Genomic DNA, 25,491 nt, shown 5'->3' with positions numbered 1-25,491 from the left:
ATAATAATTCTGTTGGCTGTTGACAACCGTAAACTGGGATATATATGGCTATATTGTCTGGTGTGCAACTGATGAGTCTATGAGATATACTGGCTGTTGACAACCGTAAACTGGGATATATATGGCTATATTGTCTGGTGTACAATTGATGAGACTATGAGATATACTGGCTGTTGACAACCGTAAACTGGGATATAAATTTCTATATTGTCTGTGTTGTGTCTTGTGAACAATTGATATCCTCTTTGCAGGAAGAAGAAGCATGGCAAGAAGAAGCACAGTGAGAAAGACCACGAGTCTCTTCCACCAATCCCAGGCAGCCCACAGGCCGTGTCAGAGGAGGACGAAGAGGAAGAGGAACACCCACGGTCACCACCAAAGAAGAAGGGTCATCCAGTTAAATTTTACATCGATGATGATGGCCCAGAAGAGAAAGAATCTCTAATTAAGACCCCACAAATTGTTGTGGACCCTCCAAGTGACATTGGGAACTTGAGTTCTCCAGATAATGAGGATACTAAAGTGTAAATAAGTTTTCTTTAGGTCAACTTGTTTTGTATATAGTAGAACTAACCCAAGTTTTGGAATGTGTGGAAGGGCGATAACTGATAATCAAAGGGGGGTAACTCCAATAGTTAATCAGGTGATGAAAACTGCATTGTCGAAATGAGTGATGTTAAAGAGGCTATGCATCAGTAGTGTGAATGTAACACATGAGTGCTGTCAAGGTCAATGAATTCATAATGCCTCCTTGTAGTATTTGAATGTCAAGGTCATGGCTCGACCTACTTATGGTAATGGACTGCTGATCGAGAATTGCAAGCGATAACATCAGTGAATGTTTCGTGAAACTGCAAGTGGGTGACTCAACAAGCCCTGACATATATCACACAAATTCATCAAAAGGTTTTCGTTTGTTTCAAAACATTGTGCTGATAGTCACTTTCAGTTAAGACTGTCACCTGTTGGGTGCTGCAACAGTTTTTAAAGGCTGTGTCTGATTCTGCAAGGTTTGAAGTGCAGATTAACTCTGAGGATGATCCCTGGACTTCATACCAGTGCTCACAGATTCACCCCGAAAATCTACAACCTATATTATGTTGGGCTATCCATTCATATGAAGCTGACAATGTGATATTACATCCCATTGGGTGTTCAGCCCAAATTTGTATATTCAATCAAAACTCATTTGAGTTTTCAAGCCAGTGCTACACCCATCGAAATTTCCAGTCATCTGGACGTTCAGTGACATACGTTTTGAGATATTTTAAGACTCAAGTTACAAGTGTTCACTGTTGTTACTAAGAGCAAGGTGTGGAGAGAAAAGTGCTATATTCTTCTTAAAGCAAAGCCTTGCCTTCAGGTTCTGGATAGTTTCTGGACTTGGTGTGGTAACCAGTAACTTGTTGCCCAAGTTGTATTAAGGACTGTCGAAGATGAATCATAAGATACATATGGTCCTTGTTCAAGAGAGTTACTGCACCAATTTACATCAAACTTGGTGACAATATTTTGAAACAAACTGGAACAAATAGTGGAATGTTGTATGTTGACAAATGGTTTTTATTCCTTGTTTTATCTCCATGGTTTTTAGTTTATGAACCTGCTGTAAATCTGCATTAATTATAAAAAAAAATATTTAATTTTATCCATAGTAAGGCAAACATGTTTTATGTACGTTTTCCAGAATTATTGTGTCAATTTGCATTTGATTACCAGATTTCAAGAACTGAAACTCTGTAATTGAAGGGAAGGAGAATGACAAGTCACCATTTGCTGGCTACCCAAGCCATTTTGATGGTTTAAGAATTAGTATGTGAATATTTTAAACTTGTTTGCTTTTATCTTCACTGGTTTTATGATGTTTTTAAATCAATCTCACATAAATCAGATCTTTATCATGTTGATTCACAAATGGTGATTAACCGAAACCTGCAACAAATCCAGATATACCTTGTATTGTGATCCATTGTGGAAGCAGATGGTTGGGCTTTCAGAATTGACCTGGTGAATCTGATTTTAATAGATTGTTCTCAGAACGATTTAGAGCAGCTTCATATTTCTTGTGATGTTCATTGTCTCATATTACATTTGCCAAAACATTTTTGTCCATAGAGCATAAGTCATATTATTTTCGTATGGGTGTAACAAACGGTGATCAGATTGTTATGCATAAGTTATAAGCTATCACATTTATCATAATACAAGTCATATATTAGTATTTTCTGTATGGGCAAGATCTGACTGTAACTGATCTTGTCAAGAAGCTTGAGGGACTAGTTTAAATTCTGTCTGTACAGACAATCTCCAGTCCTGGAGTTCCCAGTTATGCTACTTTATCCATGGAAATTAATAGTAAATCAAAACGTGTTGAGCAAGGAATATTGTGTTGGTGGAATATTGTGTAACTGTGCATGGAATGTTGAAACTTATTTTTAAGAATGAAGAAAATCATTTTCTTTGGGGATACAATCATTCTGGGGATGGAATATAGCTGGACTCGTCCTGGAGGATCCTCTGAATCTTCTTAGGGCCTGTTGTATCAGGGATGTTAATTTATGGCCCAGTGAGGCAATTTGTCAGTTGGTTGTGGTGTTCTTAACATGTATGGATAAATGCTCTTTATTCAATATCTGAGGGCCTGCCTCCATGGCCTTGTGGATAAGTGTTTGAAGGTGGTTTGATCCCTGGTCATGGTACTTTATGTTGCCCTGCCTGGTCTGTCTTGACTCTGAATACAGTAATACAGTGTGGTGTCTCAGTGTTTAGCTGTGGGCTGGAACCATCAAACCAGCTTCAGCATGGACTGGTACAAGCAAGCAGGGTGAACGTTACGACAACCTTGGAGGGGTGGTGGGGTAGCATAGTGGTTAAAATGTTTGCTTGTCACGCCGAAGACCGGGTTCGATTCCCGACATGGGCACATTATGTGAAGCCCATTTCTGGTGTCCCTGCCGTGATATTGCTGGAATGTTGCTAAAAGCAGCATAGAACTAAACTCACTCACTCTAACAACCTTGGACATGGCCAGAACCCAATTTCTCCATACCTCTGCTCAATATCTGAGCAATGGGATTGCACCAGCAAAGATTAATGACTCTCAATGTATGATCATCATTGGGTTAGGGTGTCATGGATATTTGAATCAACAAGTTTGGGGCTAAATAGTTAAATGATGCAGTTCAAGAATTCCAAGAAACATGTTAACTCTCTGGCCTAAAGGGGTGGTGGGGTAGTCTAGTGGTTAAAGCGTTGGCTCGTCACCCCGAAGACCCGGGTTCGATTCCCCACATGGGCACAATGTGTGAAGCCTATTTCTGGTGTCCCCCGCCGTGATATTGCTGGAATGTTGCTAAACGCGGCGTAAAACTAAACTCAGTCTCTGGCCTAAATATCATGGCTACATGGTTCTATTACATATTTTATTTATCTACAAATAGTTATGTACAGTTCTGAATATGTGTCACCTGCAACGACTGAGCATAAATTTTAGGTAAGAATGAAATAATTTATTGGCTCAAGCATGTTATAAAATTATTTACTTTGTTTAAATGAAGTTTAAAATGGGATATGAACTTGTTTTTTAAATTTGGGATTTAAATCTCACTGTAGGTTTCTCTTATTTTAACACTGAACTGAGTGCTTTGGGTCAATATGTAGGCTATCGATATATTCATATGCATGGTTTTTGTGAAAAAGCTTAAAATGGAAATTTGATTATTATCAGAATCATGCAATCATCATTGCTGTGGTAGAGTTGTGATCCATGGTGTCAAGTGTATGGTTAAGATACCTTGCCGTGTACCGGATACACAGGATGTCATAGCCGCTCACTGTTGGAACATGACAGAAGAACATTATGTTGCTCACAGCTCATGTTCAGTTGTCCTTTGTTGTTGACTATGACATGATGGAGAGTTGAACGTGTTGGTAAAAAATGTAGCGTAAAATATTGCTTTTGTAGATTTTGTATAAAAAGACAATCCAGATTGACGATGGCTTTATGTTTGCTTGTTTTATTGAAAACAGAACAGGCAAGACACGTGTATGAACCTTTTTATCTGTGTGTTTTCTTGTGCAATTTTTGTGACGCATCTTCATCTGCAGTGCAATCCAAACATACTGCAGTTCACTTGTAGACCATTTTTTCTGTTGTCATTTTTCTTTGTTTTAATTTTTCTGTTTTTACCTTTACACTGAATGTAGAGTTGGTTGTGAGGGGTGCTGATCATCGTCTTGTCAATTCATTCTGTCTGTTAACATTTCCCTCTGGGCCATAATTAATCATTAATATTACATTAGGGAAAACATTTCACACGTAAGAACTTTATGGTGTAAAGGCGCCTGTGGCTTATTTTTTGTTTTTAAATGCCTTTGGCATGGAATCTGTTATGATGTAATCTCAAAACCGTTCCATATTTTTATTAATGACAGTTTGCCAGACCACAGGGAATGTGATGACTTTGATGTAAGCGTGTTCGATAGTCAGTCTTTTTAAGTATTATTTTATTTTGTAACTTAACATTGAAATCCATTTTTTATTTTTTCAGTAATTCCTTTTGTGAGGATTGCAATATTTTGTGCTTTTCACTTAAATTAAAAGTGTTAAGTGTATTGGACTTTACTTTTAGCAGCTGTTCTAATATTCTATGTTGATCATGTTCTGTATATTTCAGTGTCAATTCACAATGACTAATATTATGTTTTCTTGTAGGCTTTGGTTCTCCGTGAAACGTGTCTGTGTGTTGTGTTTTGGATGTATTTTCATTTTGTAGATTCTCTAGTCAGTATGTTATTTACATAATTAGTAAAATTCTGCTTTTCCGTGACAATTAGGGTAGTTATGTCAGAAAATAATTCTTAGTCTGTCTCAATAGGCAATATTAACTTTAATCTTTTTGTTTAGATGGAAGGATGATGTTCAAAATAGTATTCAGCGTTATGAAGCATCTTATTGTGGGTGTCATCAGGAAAGTGAACATCAATATTTTGAAATTAGCCGAAGTTGAAACTTGGTCGTTCTTGCAAACATAATTTGCTGTGGAAGATAAACTTGCAAGAAACATAATCAGGTTGAGTGAATATATTTGTTATGCTGTACAAATGCTAGTTAGAAGTTGTGTTGTGGAAAGCATTATCCTACAGTAAAACAGGCACAATATTTCTTTCAAAATATGAAGTATGGTGATCACGAGGGTCTTAACACGAAGATATGTATGAACTATAGGGGTGTTTGTATTCTCAGCCTGAACCAAACTGGATGAGGAAATGTTTATCAAGATGTGGCCGATGTGATTGAACAGCCATATATGCAATTGCTGTACATCAGACATTATCGATTTTATTACTTGTATAACAGTGCTTATTGATGTCTTGTGGTTTTGTTATCTCTACATTGTCATGTGTCTATAAGATGTTGTTCACAATCACACAATATATTGTTGGCCTTTTGTTTATCAATTTGATAGTGATATCTGTTTTGGTTTAAAGATTTCAATTTTTTTTCCTACTCCAGTTTTAGAATGTTGTAGGCAGCATAAGTTCCTGCCGACTCGGTGGGTGAAATACGCCAACAGACCCCTTCCAGGGGAAGATTGATTAAGCCGTGCGAGTGGGTTCATTATCCGCAGTGAATCAGCAACGACTAGGCCATGAATCAGCAGATGATAAATTCCCTTGTCTAGCTACCTCGATTAAGTTTGTTTGTGTTTTCAGATTTAGACGGCAGCAAAATAAACTCAAATTTCTAAGCCATGGTGTTCATATTCACAAGAAATTTGATTTTGATTTTCCTGTGATAAATAGCGTGGGGGTCAAGTCACTGCAATGTTGAAACAATTGTAAATCTTTCATAGGGAGGATTTGTTGTTGTTTTCATATTCACGCTTTATACCAGTGACTCCGATCCCAACTATTTCACATTGTACATATGCCACGAATGTTGAATGTTTTTGAAGGGGGTATGCATTTATTAGTCTTTTGTCCTGAGAGAATAGTGCTGTTTGATTCTCGTTATGTGTGTCAAATCACTTAGTTTTCATTTATTGATTTTGTGCATAATTTTATGGTAAACTTGATCAGTGGATGTATACTAGTGAAAGGAAGTTACAGAACACTGGACTGTTTCATACATCATGACAGATTATACAGTATAACAGATTAATAATAGTATACGGAAGTGTCAAGTGTTCCTTAACTTCTTCTCGATAGGATATTTTTCTGTGACACCATGCTGCATCTTGTCAACATTTTTATATTATGTGAAAAAAACATAGGCCTTTGATGATGTCAAAATTCCATCACAGGTATTTTTACCACTGAACTATTTCTGATGGAAACAAATTAGATTTTAACAAACGGTTTGGCCAACTGAGGACATCCTCTTTTATCCAGTGTGATATATTTCTCCATCCTGTTATGACCCGTCACTCAGCTTCTGATCTGTTTAGCTGGAAGCCAGCAGTCGAGTCTTAATAGCATGTAGAACACACAGGAAAATGAATTGGGAACACACAAGACTGCTGCTCTGGAGAAAGACTAGTAATTAAAGGCATTTATTGTTATTATTATTATTATTATTCAGATCTTCAGCTCAGTACTGGAAGTTTAGTCCCTGGTGGATTTTTTGTATGAATTTATATCATGTCAGCTATTTTAGTATTGTGATATTTATTTTAATTCTGTCAAATCAACTTCAGGACAAAACATTGCTGCCAAATAGTTATTTAAAATCGTTCCACATGAAGCTCACATAGTATGGTGTGAAGATTAAAACATTTACTTGTGGTGAGTTACTGCAACTGTGCCACCATGTGATATATATTATGTATGATCAAGTTTATCAATAAAAACCTCTAGTACATCTGTGTATCTGCTGTCTCTGGTAAAACTGCATCTCATGGACTTGGGGGCAAAATAGTTTCTTGTTTAACGCTGCACTCAGCAATATTCCAGCTATATGTCGTCATAGCATTGTGACGTCATAAGCATTTTGTCGTCACGAGCAGAGTTAACAGTTACTGTTCTTTAGTTCTACCTGATGATGGGGCCAGAACAAGCCCTGAAACGTTGTACCAAACAATAACAAGAAGATGAAACCCAGAAAAGTCTCTATGTTCATCGAATAGCATCTTCTAAAATGCAAATCAAACATCTATATGTCAACTGTCTCAATAATTGAGTCTGGACCAGACAATCCAATGATCAACATCATGAGCATCAATCTAAACAGATGGGATACAATGTCATGTGTCGACCAAGTCAGTACGAGAAGCATGGGTTGCTGAAGACCAATTCGTCCCCAGGTCTTCATGGGTGCAAAAGAGTACTGGGTAAACCAAACGCAATCCAATAATTGTCTTTATTACTGGCTGGGTACTGGTGTCTTTCTAAACCCACCCATGCTTGAGTACCTGAGGACCCAATCAAAGACATGCACAATTGGTTCAGGAAAGAGCTTTGTGGCACAGTGGATTCTTCATGTCCCCTCGTGTATGAGAAGGGGTGGTGGGGTAGTCAAATGGCTAAAGTGTTCGCTTATCACGCTGTAGGCCCGGGTTCGAATCCCCACATGGGTACAATGTGTGAAGCCCATTTCTGGTATCTCCCACTGTGATATTGTTGGAATATTGCTAAAAGAAGCATAAAAACTAAACACCCTCACTCATGTATGAGAAACAAAGACAGTATGATTCCTTTATTTATACAGATGCCTTTTGTGTGTCAGTCATCCTCCTCAGTACTGTAGGTGGGTAACCGTGGATTGACAATCAAGCAAAACCTTCTTCTTGAGAGTGAAAACAGGACATGGGATTTGTGTCACATACCGACATCCATCTTTCTCATAGCCCTTTTTCCGAGAGACGTCATCATTAACTTGAGTCAAAATACCCAATATGTCTTCTCTGTAAAGATATGAAAGATATCCAATGACCTGGGAAACATAAAGTTGATGCCAAGTGACCATGCAACTAAGTCAAATGCCTGTTTATTTTGGGCATCAAAATTTAAACCCAGGTGGTTCTTGAAGACATAACATCCAAAACACTAAAGAAGATCCAGAGCAATCTCTATGATATGGTGATGACAAAGTGTCGTATTACTAGCTCAGCAGGCACTTGTGGCTACTGACATTTGATACAAAACACAGAAGTAAAACATGTTTCATGATAATCTAGCTCTGTCTGAAGCTTAACCAGAAAGGTTCTTGCAATGATTTGTGACTCGGATGAAACCTGAATCCATCCTGAGCCAAAACGTTTGTCCATTTTCAGTGTATGAAATAAGCCAAAACCCCAGCCAGACATCAGGGCTGGTAACTTCAAAATGTTACCAGTCCAAAATGGACTTAACTAGACCAGACACCAAGATATGACTCAGATGTATATAACACCTAAAATTTTTACCAGACCATCGGACTGGCGAGCTGTAAATTTGGACTGTCCATCTGAAATCTAGCCCGTCTCAGGTGGTCGGACGGGCCTTATTTCATACACTGCCATTTTCCAAAGGTCACAGACACCTACTTATTTTATTGTCTTATCACAGCAAAACAATTTGTTCAGCTGACTTCCCTCCCAGTTCTTTCAACATGAGGGGCACCGGGGTAGCCAAGTGATTCAAGCGTTCACTTGTCACGCCGAAGGCATGGGTTCAATTCCCCACATGGATACAGTGTGTGAAGCCTATTTCTGGTGTCCCCCACCGTGATGATGCTGGAATATTGCTAAAAACAGCGTAAAACTAAACTAACTCACTCTTTCAACATTAGGCTCAGAAGTTTTCAGTCATACACTACCTTGCTGCACTTCGTTTCAGACTGCCAACAAGAGCCTCAATATACCATGACCCATCCTCGCCACTCCGAAAGGATTTGAACCCAGGGGGCGTGGCATATCCCAGCAACATATTGCCCTCAATGTCAACCGCTGATGGCTGCTTGTCATCCATTAGGACATCAGCTGTCACGCCAGTTGTAGGCAAATCCATTTTTAGTCCTGAGACAGTGAGAAGAAATTATTTATGATCACAGATCTCTTTAAGTGAAATCAAAAAGCACATTCATCTTACAGCAATATTCCAGCTAAATGGCGACGGTCTGTAAATAATCAAGTCTGGACCAGACAATCCAGTGATCAACAGCATGAGCATCGATCTACGCAAATGGGAACCTATGATATGTGTCAACCAAGTCAGTAAGTTTGACCACCCGATCCCAAGCGACAAGCATGGGTTACTGAAGACCAATTCTAACCCGGATCTTCATGGGTCAGGTTGATGAGAGGGTGGTGAGAGAATAATTAACAGTGTGCCAGCTAACTACAGTGAAACCTGTCTAAACCGGCACCCCACGGGACTGAAATAAAATGCCGGTTTAGACAGGATGCCGGATTAGACTGACAATCATTTTCGAACATGGCTGCCATTTACACTCGCTAATCTCTTTATTCCTGATTATCTAGCATGCCGAGAGGAGTGTATTGGATTAAGGGACCCTGATTGGACTGCTCATACCCATGCCAGCTTAGAGCGTTTGATTCACCGCGCAATCACTACTTCCTGATTATCTAGTGTGCCGAGAGGAGTGTATTGGATTAAGGGACCCTGATTGGACTGCTCATACCCATGCCAGCTTAAAGCGTTTGATTCACCGTGCAATCACTACTTCCTGATTATCTAGCGTGCCAAGAGGATTAATTAGTGTATTGGATTATGGGTCCTTGATTGGACTAATTACAGTTAAAATTGCTTGTTGGGACCGGAAAGTCGTGCCGGAATACGGAATAGACAGGTGCCAGATTAGACAATGTTTTGATGATCATAATATCGTTGTTAAATGGCGGGACAAAAAATTTATGCCGGTTTTGGCAGTGTGCCGGATTAGACAGGTGCCGGTATTGGCAGGTTTCACTGTATGTGAGGAAAGCCGGAAGTGATGCAGGTATTACCATGGGTCAGAATACATCTTGGATACAAACAACAGGATCCTAGCTCAACCAAAGGGACACAACTCAGCTCCCTCAAAATTCAGAATGCACTGATGATTAGAATTTCTGATCTTTTCTCACAGTATTACATAGTGAAGCTCTGTGCATGCTTGCGTGAGAGTGAGTGAATAATATATTTCTTTTCTGAATCATTTTTGTCTGGATGATATCTTGTCTGAGTAAAACCTGGAAATTCTACTACAATAACTTTTTAGTAATTCCGCCTAAATATACATGTTGATATATACTACAAACAAAAAGTATGGGAACACCCTAAAACTCGCCCAAACACAACGGGCTGGTGCATGATGAAAACAGACTCTCCATGCAGCTTGTGACAACATTTGAATCAAACATGGTGCTGGTGTGTTTCAGCTTGTTTTTCGCTGTTTTTGACAATGTTTTATTTCACTCAAACTCAACGAATATTGAATCAATTGCTTCACTGCATGTTCCAACATGTCGTTTAAAGTGCCCATTAAGCAAACACAAAGTTGCCTTTACCTTAGAGTATAAATGACCTAACCACGTTTAAGTTAATATCAAATTTTAGGGTGTTCCCATACTTTTTGCTTGTAGTATATATCAAAACCGTACGTGATAAATCCAGAAAAGCACCATATACCTTCAGTGGCAGTCCCTTGGCATGCTTGGAAGAAGAAGAGTTTGGGTTTCTCAGCTAGTGAAAGACATCTGCTGTCAAAGAACAGTTCTAATAGGTCGGATATTGTCACGTCCATCCCGTCCACGCCAAACACACGTCCAGTGGTACCATGAGATAACACACAGCAGATGAAGCAGTCATAGCGCCAATGGTCCCGCATAGATATCTCCTTTAAGATGTCAGTGATTTGTTTGGCGCTGCAATCGTTGTATCTTTCAACTTTATACTTGAAACGATGAAAAAGTCTTTCCAACTTACCTGTAAAAGCAAAAATAAATTAACAAGACTATCACCATAATTTAAACATTTAATATGCAGTATTTCAAATTCAGTTTAGAAAGAATTTAAGATAAACCAATTGCAAAAAAACTAGAAATATCAATTCTCAAATCAAATGATCATTGAACAGGGAATTATCAAAAATAGAGTTTGTATATTATGCAAAACACAGGAAGCAAAGGAAGAATACAATTATTTTCTGTGTGTGCCTCATATATGATCATTGCTTAATGAATATTTACCGCCTTAAATGGCAACCACAAAATATTCTCAAGTCTTAAACAATGAAAACCCGTGAAAATGTGTGACATCATTTGCATGTCATGCAATGAATTATACTGTGTGAGTGAGTTGTGTTTTACTCCGCTAATAGCAATATCACCGCGGGGGACACCAGAAAATGGGCTTCACGCAATGAATTGTAGAAAATATATGCTAAAGGTTTAATTTGTAATATATATTGTACATTTTCTATTCAAGAGGTGGTGGGGATGGCTAGTGGTTAAAACATTCGCTCATCATGCCGCTGTTACATTGCTGGACTATTGCTTAAAGAGGCGTGAAACTAAATTCACTCATTCACTCCCATTCCATTCAATCTGTTCTAGTGAGTGAGTTGAGTTTTACGCTGCACTCAGCAATATTCCAGCTATATGGTGGCGATCAACAGCATGAGCATCGATCTGCGCAATTGGGATACGATGACATGTGTCAACCAAGTCAGCGAGCCTGACCACCTGATCCCGTTAGTCGCCTCTTACGACAAGCATAGTTGCCTTTCATGGCAAGCATGGGTTGCTGAAGACCTATTCTACCCTGGATCTTCACAGGTCCAATCTGTTCTAGAGTCCTTCGGCTTGTCAGTAAATGTAGAAACAAGAAACTACTAATGACACTGTAATGCGGCCTTCATACGGCAAACTAAAGTGTTGTCAACAAAAGTTTGACAACACCAATTTCAGAGTGGTCTGCTGTTCTAGGAAGCCTTTCTACCATCAAACTTTCGGTGTTCAACAGTCAAACTAGTGTTTGACGTGTCAAGTGTTGTCAAATTCATGTTGTTCAGAAACAACCAATCACAGTCAATGGAATTGTCACATGATCGCACCGATAGAGACATGGCGCTCAAATGACATGTGTTGACGTGGGAAAACGTGAGTTTGACAACTTTACAAAATTTTAAGAACATGTGGTGTCAGACTTTAGTTTGCTGTGTGAAGGCCGTTTAACAAAGAAGCTGATCACAAGGAGCCGTAGTCTGCAGTATCTGGTACCTGATTAAGAAGTAATAAAATTTCAATTACATGTAATAAGAAAATGCAAAAAAGGACATTTAGTACAATACAAATAACATATTTTCACTCACCAGCATCAACATTTGTTCCTTGTCTGTCTGGATGATGACCTGAAGTAAACTTTTCATTGTTGATAATGACACAGATTCCTGGGGATACGAAAAGAAATTATTTATCAGAACTGGACCCTGTGAGGGATTTAGCCCCTAAGGACAGGCTTTTCAAAGCAAGACCCTGGTGGCTTCAATACACCAAACTGCACAGAACCAAAGCCAGTGCATTACGGTTATACACATTTTTACTGTAATCACCAATTTCAAGGGTTTTTCCCCATGTTTCTAATTAATCTTACTGACTTTTACTGTCTGTCTGTTTTATATGACACTGTCATGCAATGAATTGAATGTGGAAACTTTGGTTAAATTTCCGGTCTTCAATGCCAAGAAATTTGGACAATATGGACCCTTTTCAAGGCCCATATTGCATGGGGATACGGAAAGAAATTATTTATCAAACTTGACCCTGTCAGATCTCATTCAAGACAAAGCTGGATATATACATTTTACTGTAATCACCAATTTCATTGTGTTATTCTAAAATAACAAAATTCCGATTAAACGAAAATGTGTTTTTTACAATCGATAATTAATTTTTAATCCTTCTTTCGGTCAATTTTCGACTATATTTTTTATCATCGAAACACCACTAGTATAGGTGGAATATTGCCAAAAGTTTTGAAGATACAAACAAAGGAAACAAAAAACAAACATATTAAGGTTTGTGTCATATGCTTGTTATTTCGATAATAATCGATAATCGTTCACCACAAGTCCATCGATAATCGATAGTGAATTGGTTTCCGATTCCCAACACTAACCTATACTGAGGGGACATCAACTGGGATCCAACAACAAAGCTTTTGTAATGTTACAACTTATCGTAACTCTATATTATATCATTGGCTAGTGAATTAAGTAGTGCTGCAAATGCTTTGTGGATAGGGTTCCAGTTTTTTATCAAACACTAATATACAGCATAAAACAGACATATATTTGTTCAATAATACTAAAACTTAGCATATTGATTGAAAATCAATGTATCTTACCTTTTGGATCTGATGTAATCCTGTATTGATCAGCCTCATATGCCAATTGATCTGAAATTAAATGACCTATCAATTAGTAACACTTCTTGGATGCAGCTATCATACAAGAGTTGGCTTCAGGAATTGAAAATACTAATATGTCACAGGTATTCTTATCATTGAGGGGTGGTGAATGCGTTGTCATTAATGATTTACAATATGGCTTTGGAAGAACACATTGAAAATCAGATTTAAACCTCTTGAACAAAGTCAGGCATTGTCATTGGTATAAAACAAGCATTTGAAGTTTTGAAGTTTCAATTTCTCTGGTCCAGTGGTTTATGATATGATGGTTTAGTACAATAAGGGACCGTTCATAATTTATTGCAAGGGGGTGATGATGATTTTTATGGAGAAGCATGTACAAAGTAAGTGACAACACCCCCTTCCCCCTTCCCATATTTTTTAAGCATAATTATTAAATATAATTGTGTACAAAATTGCTGACAACCCCCCCCCAGTACATGTGTCCAAAATTGATTACCTCCCTACCTCCCTAGGACACAAATTCAGGTGTCAAAGGGGGTAAAAAAATTACATAACTTACAACATCATTGCTGCAGTGATTTCTAAGAGTGCATGTTAACAGATGTGAAAAAAGTTTACAACAAATATACAATTTTATCAAAAGCATGACACAAACTACAGACAAGTCCACGCTATCATATAAGATTACCTCTAAATGACTGTAGAATGGAAGGAATCCTGCCCTGAAGCTTGGCCTTCTTGGATGCTTCCTCCAAGAAGCTGATATCACGCACTGTTATCTTCTTCCTGTTCTCTAGAAAAGTCATCAGCTGGTAGAACTCAGTTATCTCCTCCTTGTTGCAATTGCAAGACTTCTTCAGGGCTTTGAACTCACTGTCATCAATCTCCATTGCCAGTTTGGTCAAATATAATCTGAAATGTATACAGATTTCATATTGACATATGTTAATAATGCTGCTAATATTCTCATCGTAATGGCTGCAGAAGATTTTTTACATCTTATATTTTGTAAGTATTGATGATGTTGATGCTGATGTTGATCATGTTGTTAAAAACAGTTAAAATGTACAAAATATGAGAAAGCCATAAACCATCTTTCCCTGAAAAATGTACATGACTACTAGGAAGGAAGCTTCGATTTTTGTTCCCATATTAGAAAACATGGCGCTCTGACACATCTGAATTTATGCCTTGCTGACTCTAAATTGTGTATGTATGGTCAATTGTTCTACCATGTTGTGTCTGTCCACCAAAGTTAAAAACACTGTATGACTATACTTTATCTGTTATGGACAAACTGAACAGCCAATTCTAATACGTTAAGGTCCGGGTTAGAATTGGTCTTCAGTAACCCATGCTTGTCGCAAAAGGCAACTTACAGATCGGGTGGTCAGGCTCGCTGACTTGGTTGACACATGTCATTGTATCCCAATTGCATGGATCGATGCTCATGCTGTTGATCACTGGATTGTCTGGTCCAGACTCGATTCTTTACAGACCGCCACCATATACAGCTGGAATATTGCTAATATTTGCTAAATCCGGCGTTCAACAACAAACCAACCAAAAATGCAAAAATCTGTGTTCCTTAATTGTTGAGTAGTACATGTATATATTCTCATTACTCACCTGAATGTGTTAATGTGACATCTCCCTTTGCCAAAGGTTGTCTTCCCCTGATCAATGTGATCAAGCAAACAAACCTGCCCAACACACTTCACAAGATCAGCCACATAATATAAATAATCATCTGTCAGTTTCCCTTTGGTCTCCAACAGTTCAAACAACTGAAACCCACTAGATATGTCATCCGCTTCTTTCCTACTAATGACATCTAAACACAAACTTTTCATGTGAGTTACATCATCGTCAGTCAAACCATCCGAAATTGACAACAACCTCTGTCGGAGACTGTCTGTGACTGACATGTCTTCCCTGTAAAGATACACTGCCTTGTGTCTTTTGTGTCTCACAGCTTCACTTCAGTCTATGATCTGATCATTTTTGTTGGCATTCCATGTCCATGAGATCACAGTATGATGATAACCTGTAGATGATGAAAGCTGATCAATACATACAGCTGATACAGCTGTCAGGCTTGTTTCAAATTTAAGTCAGTGAATGTTGATTGCTGTCAGCAATATTACAGAAACTCATATGTTAAGCCATGCAATATATATATACAATACAGGTATATAAACATCTAGGGTTACACTACAAATTATATTTGTCAGCATTTCTTTCTGACCTTGCACATATTTTGCCTGATCAATGTATACAGGTTTTTAGCTAGGCTCCTGTGAGACGTTTTCCATTTTCTTGACACAACCTGAGACTGGTTGGGGAAGGGGACGTGAATTTCGATTCGTCAGAGATGGTCTCTGGTCAAACCCCAGTGTTTCGTAACATAAATTTAAAGCAACTACATGATATCAAGCAAAGAATATAGTGACAATACTACATTCAAAACTTTGTATCATGGTCTTCATCTAGAAGTTTAAGACAAACTTAGAATTAGCAGTATGGTGTCAAAGGAAAAACAGGGAAACAGGGTCGAAGATTATGAGTTTGGATATAGTCGTTCAAAATTTATAATAACGTTTTTTTATGTGTACACATCAGACACACATTTTCGTAGAACTTGTTATCATAATTCTGGATGGATGATGAATGAACCAACACACCATTTACACAAAATATTATCTGCCTCAATTGGCTCAAATTATTTGGACTAATCTCGAAAACTAATGCCTCTTATAATCAGTTCCACACGACACCAATTACAATGTTAGGTGAAGATCAGTAGCAATTAGAGCATAATCTGGTCAGAGGTAATAGCAAACTTACCCGCTACTTCGCCTGTCATAACACTGTTACAGATTTTTGATGTCGATAAAGAAAGTCGGAAATCGTCATTTTCTCCGAAGTCGAATTCTAATTTTAGCACTGCGGGTTTTCCCCGTATCCTCCTCTCCACTCTCTTATTCTTAAACAGTATTCCATCATAAGCTTCTCGTGGTGATGATGATAACGTTACCTGTTTTTATTGAAGCAGGCCTTGATCTGTCAACTTCAGGTTGGTTTCATAACATAATTTACTACCGTGAAATCTTCGTTATGGAGGTCATATGTAAGTCACGTGACATTGGGTTTGTTTCAAAATGGCGTCGCCCACGATTCGAAATATCTTGTGTTGGTTTGTGTTTTGTTTTTCAGCTGTCCTTTCGATGCCGTATGATGGCATGGAAATTTATTCCGATGATTACAAACTACCAGATCTTCCCTACCCCTACAACAGTTTAGAACCAATAATTGACGAGGCAACGGTGCGCGTACACCACACAGGCCATCACGCAGCGTATACCAAGAAAATGAATGCGGCTCTCAGGCAGTGGCGGGTTGACCCAGATGTATGTGGTGCAGCGTTTGGCGAAATAGAGTTTGCAATCTAAATTAATTCAAAGGAATATTCTATTTAAAATGAGTATGATCAAAATATTTTTTCGAATACTTAGGTATGAATTTCGTAAAATATCTGTGATGATAAAAGGGAAACACAATTAAAACTTTTAAAGCGTCGAAATAAGGGTGGGTTTTTTTTTCGCGGTATACAAAATACAAATTTGATTATTATGGACTTCAACAGGTTTTACTTGTGTTCGCGAGGCCAGACCTATTGGAGTATGAGAAGCAGTCTATCATAACAAATTATATACCGGCAGGGGAATTAAGGTACATATGGGTTTTTTTTCGTTTTGTTGAACAATGCATACAAGACTAAAAACGTTAAGCTGTCACTATTATGCACAGTGAAAATGTACATAGTATCCCTCCAGAGACTTAAGGTAAATAAATAGCTGATTACAAACTTGTCGATAAAATGTGGAATTTGAAGTTAATTATCATGAAATGTGAAGAAGGCTCATGTATTTTATGCAATTTGTTTGAAAAAGTAAAATCATCAATTTTGAGTTCATAAGTAAATTTCTAGTGGTTAAAGCGTTGGCTCATCATGCCGAAGACCCGGGTTCGAATCCCCACATGGGTACAATGTGTGAAGCCCATTTCTGGTGTCCCCCGCCGTGATGTTGCTGGAATATTGCTAAAAGCGGCGTAAAACCAAACTCAGTCAGTCAGTCAGTCATAAGTAAATTTAATTGTTGCAAAAGTAATACGTACACATAATTGCTGTATGCTAAAGTACATAATTGTACTTAATTGTGCATACATATCTACACACATATACAAATTTTTAAGGTAATTTATTTTTTTTTAATTATAGTATCATAGTATATTTATATAGCGCACATATCCACACAACTGGTGCATGCTCAAGGCGCTGGTATTTTTCCCTCGATCATTGGATGTCAGTCTCAACGGCACATCGTGTTATCAATCTCAACTCCCTGGGGAGTATACAACTCTTGCTGCCACTAGGCGCACCGAGTTATTGTGTCTTTCTGACCCTAACAAGGTACCCATTCACAGTTGGGTGGACTGGGACACATACTCACAGTACTTTGTCCAAGTTTACTGTACGTTGCTGTACCCGCAACTAGGTGTTTGCACATATTCATGTGGCCACCATCTGGTCATATACCAACGGATTTGTGGGTTCTTTTAAGTGCACAGGGTTGTGTACTGTACACTAGGGGTTGTGACAACACTGAAAGAGTCTGCACACAAAGTTGACTCCAAGGCTTTTACACCCGGTCACAGGTGGGCTCGATCCTGGCACCTCAACCTCGCTGGATCACCAGCCTGGCGCCTTAGCCAGCTCGCCCACCGCGATTTTCATTATGTTCTTAAGCATAGTCTGATCAAATAGGAGAATTAAAGGGGATTCCCCTGGTTTTAAAAAGACACTCCCTTGCTGGTCAGAAACCCAGTTTGTTGGTTGGCTGATGCTAATCAGCATCAGGTGATGATGTGGGTTAACAAGAATGGCTGGATGACTAAAAGTTATAGTTTTGTCTGTTTATATTAAAATAATGTATGGCAATGATAAAATATTCTCTATAACCTAATAATCTATAGGATGCTGTCCTTGCCTTGAAATCTGAGTTGTTTTCTCCCAGCACATTTGATACAATTTTGTAGTGTATATGCTGTTTTTGCCTGTTCTCACTATGTTCACAATATACTCTTTTACAGACGGATCATGCTGGACTTAGTTCTAAGTCAATCCTAGATATTCTGACCAAAATTGACGAGGTTCCTGAAATGTACAGAAATGCAATCAGAAACAATGGAGGAGGGTAAGTATATTTGAGTTTGTCTGCTTTAAAAATATTTCCTCTTGCTGGATTTAGTTCACATTGTTCATCAAAATTATGTTACCAAATTGTGAAATCATTTGACATTTCTCCATTTCAGTTTCTAGATATGATCCATTTTAAGAGCATTTTATGTTCAGTCAGAGAAAGAGATGCTGAATACACTTTCTGTTTCAGATTCGTAAACCATAACCTATATTGGTCTGTAATGGCACCAAGCCCTGACGGAGAGGAACGCCTACCTCACTCAGATCTTCTCAATGACATACAGGCTGACTTTGGCAACTACACTGCTTTCAAGCAACATTTCACACGAGAAGCAGCAAAACTGTTTGGTTCAGGTGATCCTCACAGACTACGTATTAACTCTTCCTCCAGCACTACCTTTGAAAAGTTCCCCCCTTTTCACCATTTCTCAACTGTTACTGTAATATCTCCTTTTAATTGTTCTTAAACAGAAGAAGAAAAATATTCTTATCAAAATTATTATTATATTTGTACATTGTTATGTAATCATTTTAATTATATATCATCAGTTGGTAGAATAAAATATGAAAAGCATTATTTGTTCTATTCTACTGAAGGCAAATGTGCTCGACAAAATGTAATTTGCATGGAAAGAAATAGATATATTGTAAGTTGACTACAGGAGTAATTCATCATGCATTTTATTCTCAGGTTATGTCTGGTTGTCACGTCAACCAAGAGATGGCAGTTTATTGGTGTCTACTACAGCCAATCAAGACTCTCCATTATCCCAGGGACTCCTCCCAATTCTGGTGCTTGATGTGTGGGAGCATGCTTATTACTTGAAATATCAGAACAGACGCCCAGACCACGTGTCAAACTGGTGGACACTAGTTGACTGGGAAGTAGTGGCAGAAATTGATGCTTGGTGGCAGAAAACAGTCCATGATGAACTCTGATGAAAACCAATTAAATCTGATTAAGACTTGATGCATCTTTGTGTGAAATAGCTCAGCATGGTTGGTACAGATGACTTCACATCATGCAGCTTATATTACATGTTTTATTGAACTGCTGTTTCATGATTTTTGCATTAATCTGAGTAATGGTAGCTGCCATTGACATTTAAATTTTATATTTGAAATTTATGCTTATGAAGTATTTGTTGTTGTAACTGTTTACTGGGGCTTTTATTATAACTTGAATCTTTGTGTGAAATAACTCAACTTAGTACAGATGACATTAAATCACACAGCTTATTAGACATGTTTTATTCAACTGCTATTATTTCATGATTTTTGCATTAATCTGAGTCATTTGAAACTTATGTTTATTCAGTTTTGTTGTAGCTGTTTACTGGGGCTTTCATATGTATGTAAATGTAATAATGATCTCATATTTCGGAGGGGGAGGTAGCCTAGTGGGTTAAGCGTTGGCCCGTCACGCCGAAGACCCGGGTTCGATTCCCCACATGGGTACAATGTGTGAAGCCCATTTCTGGTGTCCCCCCCGCGATGATGCTGGAATATTGCTAAAAGCGGTGTAAAACCAAACTCACTCACTCACTCATATTTCGGATCACAACAATGAATATGTTTACCCAAACCATCCATTTGATCAAAACCATTAGATGGATAAATGGAAATTTGTTTGATCTGGCCCTGAAATGTTGCTGGGATCTAACATTGTTTAGGATTCCTGAAAGATATACTATCCAGCCTATGATTGGAAATTTTGTAATAAAATGTATTTGAAATACGTATCCTGTTTCTCTCTTTTGTATCTCTCTGTTATCTATCAATCCTGAGTGGAAACATGTTTGCAACCCTTAGAATATTTCCAGTTTCAAAATACCTCACCCAAATGCACCGAGCAGTTACCTCCCCTTTTGTCAATGTCACTTCTTGAACTGCCTATTCAGCTTGCCTCTCTGGTCATGTGACCTCTCTGAAATGTCATTCTGTTTTTAAGAGCTTAGGTAGATAATCTGCATCCTTGGGCAGGTTGGGGGGGAGTTCATGTTATATGAGAGGAGTGGTGGGGTAGCCCAGTGGTGAAAGTGTTCACTCATTACACCAAAGGCCAAGGTTTGATTCCTCACATGGGTACAAAGTGGGAAGCCCATTTCTTGGGTCCAATGCTGTGATATTATATTGCTAATAGCGGCATAAAACCTAACTCACTCACTTATGGCATGAGATAGGATTGGAATTGTATACATACATTACAGAGATCGGAGTCAGCAAGCTTATTCAAGAGATACTTATCAAGACTAATTAAGTACCACGGACTACACAGAGAACATTATTATTTCTGTTGATTAAAGTGTTCTGTCAACCTTAGTGTGCATTCTTTGTTGCACATAAGGTGATGATCCAGGTCGAATTGGTCTTCAGCAGTCCATGCTTGTTGTGCAACTAATGGGATCAGGGGGTCTGGCTCACTGACCTGATTGACACATGTTATTGCATCCCAATAGCGTAGATTAATGCTCATGATGTCAATCACTGGATTGTCTGGGCCAAACCCGATTACACACAGACCACAGTCATACAGCTGGGGATCACTGGCATTCAAAGACCTGAACACCTGCCAGTCTCCTCCTTATATTGGCCTCACATTGGCAGCATGGGTAATGGGATTCACCACAGTCATTGGTCGTCAGGCTTTGACCAATCATTTGCTTTGCTGGTGGCCACGTGCTTCTGTACAAGTCAACTGATAACCATGTGGTTTATGTTCAAGTTAGCACCAATGTTGTGACAGGGCATGCATGCCATTAACTGCCGTTCGTCATGCCATGCCATGCCAAGAAAAGTCCATTTTTAGAACTGTCGTCTAAGGTGTTTAGCGCCTTGGCAGCACCTGAACATTCGACCCACAGTTTTCGGGGGATGTCTGTCCAGATGTCACCAGAAGACCTCATGGTAAGGGAGTTTACTTTACAAGTCATCTGTTGCATTACTTGTTAGTGTTTCATTTTTGTTTTGTGTTTTAGCGGGATAACGCCATTAAGCCAATCATATAACAGCGGCATGTAAACACCCGTGCGTTGACCAGGCAATCCAGTGACTGACATCATGAGCATCGACCTGTTACTGTTTCTGTTTCCCAGATGCATAGGCGGATCCAGACGGGGGTGCAGGGGTGCACACACACACACACCCCCCATCACCACCCTTTTTTTGTCCTGAAAGTTTATTAAATTACCATTGAAACCCTGTGAAAATGAAGTGTGCACCCTCCTTTTCTCAATAGTAGTGCACCCCAAACCCCCACCCCACCCCCTTTCTCAAAAAGCTGTATCCGCCCCTGCAGATGCCTTAGAAGACAAGAAAATCTGACGTATACTTTAAACTGTACTGTCACTTTAAATCCAGCAGATTTGAGTCGTACGAGACACTGCTTCTGAACGTTTGGGTTCAGGTGGCTCATATAGTGGTCAAACGTTACATGACAGAAACTGACGGAGGGAAAACGTCCTTATCTCACCAGGGCCGCAAAGCGGTCTCAAGTCCACAACTGTAAATAAGTGAGTGAGTGAGTGAGTTCTTTGGACTGTATTTCAGTTATATTACTACTTGTTGGGTTGGTTGTTGGTTTGTTTGTTGTTTAACGCCACACTCAGCAATATTCCAGCTATATGGCTCCAGTCTGTAAATAATCGAGTCTGCACCAGACAATCCTGTGATCAACAGCACGAGCATCGATCTAAGCAATTGGGATACGATGTGTCAACCAAGTCAGCGAACCTGACCACCCGATCCCGTTAGTTGCTTCTTACGACAAGCATGGGTTACTGTAGACGCATTCTAACCTGGATCTTCACGGTTAACTTGATGTTGGGAAAGCGCAAGAAGTGAAATAGGTAATAACGCTTACCACTATGGTGAAACCAACGAACGCGAACCAACCTACATATATCATCTTGTGGAATCTGACATTCGAACCACGACCAAAGGTGAGTCCACACGGCGAAATCTAGCTAGGCCAACGGTGTATGTTCTTCAACGCAAACTGAGGGATCGGAAACTTAACAAGGTATGAAACACTGTTGCTCACTTGGGATATGCTATACACCCAACAAAGATAGGCCTTGTACTCTACCAATCGGGTTTGAGCCAGTACGTAGGGTTTAATTTATGTATTGCAATATTCTAGCAATATCATGAATGGGCTTTTGATTTAAACATATTTATTCAAGAGAATGGATTGGGTACAAGTTATTCCAACTTAGTGAAACCCTCTCCTATTTACAGTGCTTACATGCAAAAGTGAAACAAACCAGTCTATATATATATGTACAGGGATAGAAATATATAAACAAAAGGAGAATAAGATATTTAAAATAAAGTAATACATTGAATACATGCATTATTTAGATCAGAAACATTATATCCAATTACTGAACCTTTTGGAGTTTTAATATATATTTTTGAACTTCTTTAAAAATCTGAATATTGTCACTGTACGGAAGATCTGCACTGCCATTTAATAGTGCGTCTAGGTTTGTTGGTGCTCTAATGCTACAAATTCTGCTTATATTTCGAAACATTTCCTGTCTGATATTAGAATACAAAGAACATTCCATAAAATAATGATGAGAATTTTCACAGGTAAATTTACAATTACATTCGGGGTTCTCTATAAGACCAATCCTATATAGATCATCATTTAATCTACTATTTGAATATCTTAGCTGGGTATGAATTACATTGAGTTTTCTATTACCAAATGAGAAATATCCTGGTGCTTTTTACTTACGCGAGCTTATATACGATTTAAAACTTTTAAGGGAAACTGATTCTCTAACATATAACGGGAGATTATTCCAAAGTTGTGAAGATGATGGGGAAAATGATTGACTGTGTAGAGACTTGTGCGGGAATAGGACAGGGAAAGATCACGAATGTTTCTAAGATTATAATTTGTCCTAGATTCAACAGTTTGAGCAAAAGATCACAAAGGTAGGATGGAGCATTTTTGTTAATAAAGACAGTTTACGACATCTTCTTCTCTCTTTTAACAATTGCCAACCAGGGCCTAGATTTTCGAAACTCTCTTAGCGCAAAGATAGTCGTAAGTTAATGCTAATGAATGGCACTTACGACTATCTTAGCGCTAAGAGAGCTTCGAAAATCTAGGCCCTGTCTCATAAATTAGAGTCTCTCTAGTGGCATATTGTGGTAAACCAGTAACTATCCTGGCGGCCTCAAACTGAACTTTTTCAATTTTATCGGTTAAATCTACCGAACAGCCACCCCAGTTCACAGGCATATTCAAGATGAGGTCTTATAAATACAATAAAGATCTTATTTAGAGTGTCTCTGTTTCACATGAACTTTAATTTTCTCATTGATGAAACCATCAGGGACATTGTTCTTACAATGTTATCAATATGGGTGTTCCATTTACAATCAGAAGAAACTGTTACTCCAAGATGTTTATGAGATTTTTCCAAACGTACACACTGATTTTCAAATTCTAAATTCAGAATTGTATTGTTATTCTTAAGACTGAAAAGTATAGCTTCTGTTTGGTTGGGATGGTATGTCACAAGCCAACGTTTTGCCCAGCACAATACATATTGTAGGTTCCTATTGAGTGTATCTTGCATAAGCCTGTGATTGATAGACGAAAATCCCATTGATGTATCATCTGCGAACAAGCGTGCAGCACAATCTAGTTTATCGGCAATATAATTAACATATACTATAAACAGAAAGAGGCCCAGAACTGATCCCTGGGAACCCCAGCTGCACGAGATTTGGGATTTGATAATGAACCATTTAAAAACACCTTTTGAGTTCTTCCACTGATGTAACACTGTATCCATTTAAGTAATTCTTCACCTATACCGTAGCTGATTAATTTATGCCATAATCCTCTGGGCCACACTCTGTCAAAGTCCTTTGAAACATCACAAAACACCATACAATAGTCTTCACGCCTATCTAGAGCTGAGCAAATTTGTTATGTATAGTTCTATTAACTGATGAGTCGTAGAATGGCCTACTTGGAATCAGGATCGGTATTCGTATAACAACCTATTGTCCAGAAAATAATTAGACATATGCTTCATGACAACTCTTTCAAAGATTGAAGGGGTACACAAAGAATTGGTCCCACACATTTAATTCGTGTCATGAATCGAACCCGGGTCTTTGACCTCACGAACAAACATTTAATCAAACGGGTATGCCCCACTGCGCCATGCGGAATCGAACCCTGGTACACTTGATCCACAGGTTTCCAGCACCACCGATCGGTTTCTCTTTTAGTGCCGTATATTTCATCTAGGTTTGACTGGGGTAGCTTCGGAGAGTAAATGGAATCACAGCTCCTTAAGTCTTTGCTGTCTAAATTTCAGATCAAACCTTGAAGATTTCACAGACCGTCATATGAAGCTCTTGCAAACGGTCTTTGAACGGAATTGCAACATTCAAGACCTCCGTAAAGCTTGTCAAAAAGTGTCACTGAAGAGAGGTGGAAGACACGTCACTATCAAAATGATGCCTCTTTCAATTCCCCATTTTGACAATTAACGGATGCATTTTTCTTCAGGTGAATAATTGACTTGCCTTTCCTCGTGTTTGTGATGGGTATTTACTGTAGGGCTGAATATGCTAATCGTTTCGCGAACAGTTGATAAGGTTATTTTTTTATATAGATTCTTAAACACAATTGCAAGATAGAGTCGGAATCATACATTGACCTCTCGGATTTTAGCAGATACATCGAATGATCATGGAAAGAGTTTGTCGCTTCAGTTAACCGTTCTCGTAGGTACAGTTATATTCAATTTAAATTACTCATCATGGAGTCCATGTTTTGTGAACGCTGACTATTTTGGTCTCAATGTTTGCACAACTATACACGATTTTTGCATGAA

The 25,491-nt window shown here is 38.5% G+C and overlaps 3 protein-coding genes across 7 annotated transcripts in view; 2 read left to right on the top strand and 1 right to left on the bottom strand.

The window, feature by feature from the left end:
* The window catches only part of LOC124284332 (sodium bicarbonate cotransporter 3-like), a 130,901-nt gene extending 124,039 nt beyond the window's left edge, over positions 1-6,862 (top strand). Inside the window, 1 exon segment of the mRNA XM_046720416.1 lies at positions 252-6,862. Within this exon segment, the coding sequence (XP_046576372.1) occupies positions 252-528 (277 nt within the window). The 3' untranslated portion in view covers positions 529-6,862.
* An 819-nt stretch (positions 6,863-7,681) lies between these two features.
* Positions 7,682-16,318, bottom strand: LOC124284330 (caspase-3-like). Of its 3 annotated transcripts, none has more exons than XM_046720412.1 (8): positions 16,204-16,318; positions 14,986-15,403; positions 14,045-14,268; positions 13,330-13,380; positions 12,296-12,373; positions 10,612-10,908; positions 8,798-8,996; positions 7,682-7,933 (listed from the first exon to the last, which is right to left on the bottom strand). In XM_046720412.1, the coding sequence occupies exons 2-8, from the start codon at positions 15,282-15,284 to the stop codon at positions 7,882-7,884; spliced, it is 1,200 nt and encodes a 399-aa protein (XP_046576368.1). In that variant the 5' UTR covers positions 15,285-15,403; positions 16,204-16,318; the 3' UTR covers positions 7,682-7,881. The 3 variants fall into 3 exon arrangements, with proteins under 3 accessions (XP_046576368.1, XP_046576366.1, XP_046576367.1); XM_046720410.1 differs by having other exon boundaries at positions 7,682-7,904; positions 16,204-16,317; XM_046720411.1 differs by lacking the exon at positions 16,204-16,318 and adding an exon at positions 15,605-15,628 and having other exon boundaries at positions 7,682-7,904.
* Positions 16,300-20,359, top strand: LOC124284331 (superoxide dismutase [Mn]-like). 3 transcript variants are annotated; one of them, XM_046720415.1, is made up of 5 exons: positions 16,300-16,432; positions 16,573-16,766; positions 18,511-18,614; positions 18,810-18,973; positions 19,311-20,359. In XM_046720415.1, exons 1-5 carry the CDS (start codon positions 16,378-16,380, stop codon positions 19,556-19,558), a joined length of 765 nt encoding a protein of 254 aa, XP_046576371.1. In that variant the 5' UTR covers positions 16,300-16,377; the 3' UTR covers positions 19,559-20,359. The 3 variants fall into 3 exon arrangements, with proteins under 3 accessions (XP_046576371.1, XP_046576369.1, XP_046576370.1); XM_046720413.1 differs by lacking the exon at positions 16,300-16,432 and adding an exon at positions 16,459-16,486; XM_046720414.1 differs by lacking the exon at positions 16,300-16,432 and having other exon boundaries at positions 16,502-16,766.
* The last annotated feature ends 5,132 nt before the right edge of the window (positions 20,360-25,491 follow it).

The sequence above is a fragment of the Haliotis rubra genome, unplaced genomic scaffold, assembly GCF_003918875.1.
Source record: "Haliotis rubra isolate DU_JTF1 unplaced genomic scaffold, ASM391887v1 Scf334, whole genome shotgun sequence".
NCBI lineage: Eukaryota > Metazoa > Mollusca > Gastropoda > Lepetellida > Haliotidae > Haliotis > Haliotis rubra.
Note: the sequence above shows the minus strand (reverse complement) of the source record. Positions and strands in the feature narration are given on the sequence as shown.

Excerpts from the sequence above, each read along its gene's own strand:
- LOC124284330 (XM_046720410.1), bottom strand. The coding sequence starts at position 15,284 with ATGTCAGTCACAGACAGTCTCCGACAGAGGTTGTTGTCAATTTCGGAT. Across the intron at positions 14,269-14,985 it reads TGTCACATTAACACATTCAG|ATTATATTTGACCAAACTGG; the intron begins GTGAGTAATGAG and ends TATACATTTCAG. Across the intron at positions 8,997-10,611 it reads CCAAGGGACTGCCACTGAAG|GACTAAAAATGGATTTGCCT; the intron begins GTATATGGTGCT and ends TCACTGTCTCAG.
- LOC124284331 (XM_046720415.1), top strand. The coding sequence starts at position 16,378 with ATGATGATAACGTTACCTGTTTTTATTGAAGCAGGCCTTGATCTGTCA. Across the intron at positions 16,767-18,510 it reads AGTGGCGGGTTGACCCAGAT|ACGGATCATGCTGGACTTAG; the intron begins GTATGTGGTGCA and ends ACTCTTTTACAG. Across the intron at positions 18,615-18,809 it reads ATCAGAAACAATGGAGGAGG|ATTCGTAAACCATAACCTAT; the intron begins GTAAGTATATTT and ends TTTCTGTTTCAG.